The 4,175-nt window shown below is 38.6% G+C and overlaps 1 protein-coding gene across 1 annotated transcript in view; it reads right to left on the minus strand.

The window, feature by feature from the left end:
- Positions 959–4,175, minus strand: part of LOC109840923 (fimbrin-1-like) — a 6,988-nt gene continuing 3,771 nt past the window's right edge. Inside the window, exons 9-15 of the mRNA XM_020409756.1 lie at positions 4,064–4,175; positions 3,342–3,497; positions 2,780–2,979; positions 2,225–2,382; positions 2,056–2,152; positions 1,799–1,890; positions 959–1,532 (exon numbers count right to left, since the gene is read on the minus strand). The exon at positions 4,064–4,175 is cut by the window's right edge and continues 82 nt beyond it. Coding sequence (XP_020265345.1) covers positions 1,227–1,532; positions 1,799–1,890; positions 2,056–2,152; positions 2,225–2,382; positions 2,780–2,979; positions 3,342–3,497; positions 4,064–4,175 — 1,121 coding nt within the window. The 3' untranslated portion in view covers positions 959–1,226. The remainder of the gene's footprint in view (positions 1,533–1,798; positions 1,891–2,055; positions 2,153–2,224; positions 2,383–2,779; positions 2,980–3,341; positions 3,498–4,063) is intronic.

Genomic DNA, 4,175 nt, shown 5'->3' on the forward strand with positions numbered 1-4,175 from the left:
CTCAAATTACAGGGTGCGTCATTAACTATGATTCGAGTCAAAGATATGATGACTAAATGTATGAAGAATCTTGTTGCTGAAGAAGAGTCGAGGGAAGAAGGAAGGCCTCGTGAAACTTTCTCGGCGTCGTTGTTCTCGTGGGAAGCTGGCAGCGGGGTCAAGGTAGGGGTCCTCCTCGTCGGGCTCTCCGCGTCGTCGTTCTCGTGGGACGCTGGCGGCAGAGATCGTGCGGACGAGCTCCTCCTGCACGTGGTCGGAGAGGCGACCAGAGCTGGACTGGACGAAATCGACAGCGAGGGGATTAACGGAGCGTTGACGGCACTCGCGGCAACGGAGGCGAGGATTGATGGAGGTCAAGCTTCTCCGATGGGATTGACGGAGGAAACTTTTTCAAATCATAACAGATAAAAAGAGAGAATGGTATTATAGCCTTAACGTATTTAAATCCCTTGGGTTTTGTGTTTTTGAGACTCAGAGAACAAAAAGTTTACTTTTAGGGGCAAAACACCCAAAACACCCATTCAAAAAATCGTGGGGGTGAGAGATGTGTTTTCTTTTGTTTTGAGGGCTGGAAGCATTTTTTCCAAGATTAAATTATACAGCAGTTAAAACAATGTTACGGAAAAGAACACATCACAAAGTGTCGTTGTTCGTCATCCAACCAACGTCCAGCTAACACAAGATCAATAATGTCTTTAGGGAAGATAAACAATAAGAGTGGTGTTAGGGGCACACCACCCACCACAACCCCAACCACACTCTCCCCTCTCATTGCTACAGTAAACCGGGCCCCACATGGGATTTTAAATTTTTTAAAATCTCATGTGGGACCTGGTTTACTGTAGCAATGAGAGGGAGGAGTGTGGTTGGGGTTGTGGTGGGTGGTGTGCCTCTAACATTATTTAAACAATAATTCATCCACAGGCGTTCTCATGGAATTAGCAAAACGAACGACGAAAAAACAAAAAAAAATTCTCTGTTCATCTTCTAATGCTCCAGTCAATTTCATTTCTTACTTTACAAGATAATAAAAAATGTTTGCATTTTCTCTCTCTCTCTCTCTCTCTCTCTCTCTTTTAAAGCCGATTAATATGAAGAACACACCCATAACAGTAAAAATTAAATAATTCTTTACCTTTTACTCCCCAGAAATAAAAGAGGGGGAAATTTCTTACTTTGATTATAAACCTTTTATGTGACATTGGATAGTTCTTCCTATTTCTATTTTAATTTCCTTTCAATTGAGGTGTATCAGCTCCTTCATTTCCAATAACTATTGTGTCTGAAGTCGCATCATCTACTGTGAGATTTGAGACACACTCTGAAGCAACGCTGCTCACATCGTCATCCACTGTGAGATTTGAGACACTGTCGGCAGCAACACTGCTGCTATCTTCTCCATCATCGGAGGAGGTTTTCTGAGAGGTTGTGTCTTCAGAAGTGTTAGGAGGTTCTAGATTTTCGGAGGATTGTTGTTGTAGGCTCCAGTACATGATGCTAGCGGTGAGAGTGAGGATCATCTTCTGATTTACCTGAGGAACAAGAATTATGGACTATGAAGTATGTAATCATCTGATAGAAGCAGTTATGAATTTGTAATTGCGAATAAGCTCCCTGTAAGGAGTCTATCTGCAACTAACCCTATTTATAACAGGGCAACAACAAAGAAGTGTTTTACACACGAGGAGGGGAAATGAACCGCAATGGAAAAGTCTGGATTGGGGATAGCACAAAAACCGTAGGCCTTTCTCTAGATTTGCCACAATGTATGGGAATGAAAGAATAATTATGGTAGTACCTCCATGATGTCCTCAGGCAGTAAGAAGATAGAACACCCGAGCTTTCTTGCAACACTGATTATATATGTAGCATTCAATCTCTTTTCCTCATCTACATTTCAATTGATAAGACAAATAAAAAGTTAAACTCTGGGAAAAAGGAAGTCAGAAAAAACACTATCTGCGTGTAATAAAAGAAAATCAGAAGAAACCACATTAATGTCGTATTAGATTAGCTATACAATAGAATTCAATAGCATATTGCTAGAAACATTACCAGTTTCACCCTTGCTAACAAGGTTCCAGTTGACGACCCTCGGCTCCACAGAACTAAGAAGTTCAAGGAAAAACAATCCATTTGATAGTTTCTTATCCTGAAGGGATGAAAAAGTTAGAAGAGGATAAGCTAGCAAGCAAAGAGTGAAGCACAACTCTGATAAAAATACCTTGAAACTATCCATCTGAGAAGTTCTTCCTGTACTCCTCACTTTATTATTGGCCCAATTTAGAATGTCAGCATCTGTCATCTCCTTTCCTTGAGAGTGGCATCGCAAATTCTTCAGGAGTTGAAGAATATTGAATCTCATCAACTGCCACAACAAAGCTGAAAGCCAAACATTCATCCCAATTAAATTTCTATAACCATAAGAAACTGTACCAAATATGTATTCATTGCTTATCTCAACATTTTTCGTCCCAACATTCTCATTTTAGTTTCATATATTTAGTGGACGTGTTTCTTGAATGCCCATAATTTAGGCCATAAAGCATGGTTTATACACCTTACAGAGTTACCTTTAGTTTCATGGAACTTCCACAGATATATACTGCTTAAAAACTCCACTTGTCTCATATTAAATAGATATTTTATAAACTACACAAGTTGAATTGTCCAACTGTTAAGGTGGTGAGTTTGGTGGAGTTGAACGTTAATGAAATCTTATTAGCTTCTCAACAAGAAAACCACAACATTTTGGATTAACAATTTTACATAGGCTTACCAAGTATTAGCTTCTTATTTCCTTGTACAATGTCGCTTCCAGCCACATTAACTAAGGAGAACCTCAACTGTTTTCCAATCCTCACAACTTGGTTGCAGTTCTCTACTTTCCTAAATGGCATTTTGATGGGAGGCTTTGATGCCTGCTTCCAATTAACAGACCCCGGCGACACTTTGTCAAGAACTTCCAAAAGGACCCACCTATATATGCAGCAATACCAAATACCAAGTAGTCAAATACTTAAGGAAAAAAAGAGGCAGAAAGAACAAGAGTTAAGTGCACCAGCTGTAAAATCACCAAATTGTGGAAAGACCCCCTATAGTTCTATTGTTACAGATATCCCTCTGTGCTATCGCTCGATTGCAGACCCAGAGTGTATTACTTTTGACTTAATTTTGAGTCTTTTACCCTCAGAAGGCCCATTTGTCAACAAAAAAAAGGTTCTCTTTTTCTAAGGGTAAAAGTACAAAAAAAAATTCAGTCAGGGGGTACATCTGCAATAATAGTAACTACAGAGGGTATATCTGCAATTAACCCAAACAATAAAGAAGAAGAAAGTTACCCATTTCTGACATCCTCAAACACATTATTGACATATGTAGCAATTCCAAGACTGTTGATCCACAAGCGGAAAGCTCTTTCTTCTCTTGATACTTGGACATCATCAGGCATCATCTCGGCGAAGGAAACTTTTTTGCTGTCTACTGACAGTCCATTTCTGAAACATGTCAAACATACTATTTTAGATTCAGTAAGGATTAACGTATTTGAAAAAAAGTCCCAATAAATTGGAAACAAATTATTCAATAGAACTTATAGTTATCCCTAGGGAGGAAGTTTTGTAACTGGTGTATTCAATTGTCTGTTACAACACGTATTATTCCTTCAAAATTTTATTTGTGTTCAAAAAAGGAAATTCTATCAAGATGGACATTTGTGACCGAATTCCTTTCAAGCTAAAACACTTCATAGATTATGTTGTGCAGCACATTTCAATGTCGGCCATTTCTAAGACAAATTATTCACGGCATCACTTTCCATTAACCTAAAGATGAACAAATAATAGATAAGATCATCCTCTAAACATCCGTTGTTTTAAAAATCAAAATTGCATAAAATGTGTAAAATGCTAAATAAATTATGTTTTTGTTTCATGTGCATTTGTATGTGCTAGGAAACCTAGTGAGTAATGCACTTGAACACCAAAAACAAATTGTAAACGATTGGGTTGCGGATAGGAGAACAAAGGGGAGGATAAGTGAGAAAAGGTGCCAAAATGCTGACCTTTGCTGAAACATTTGTGCAACAAATGCGAGATTGAGATTAGCTGAGCCCTCAACAATATCCTTTGGAGATAAGTATCTTTTGCAGTCCATCTTCTCCGCATGATCGAGAA

Source organism: Asparagus officinalis, chromosome 5, assembly GCF_001876935.1.
Source record: "Asparagus officinalis chromosome 5, Aspof.V1, whole genome shotgun sequence".
NCBI lineage: Eukaryota > Viridiplantae > Streptophyta > Magnoliopsida > Asparagales > Asparagaceae > Asparagus > Asparagus officinalis.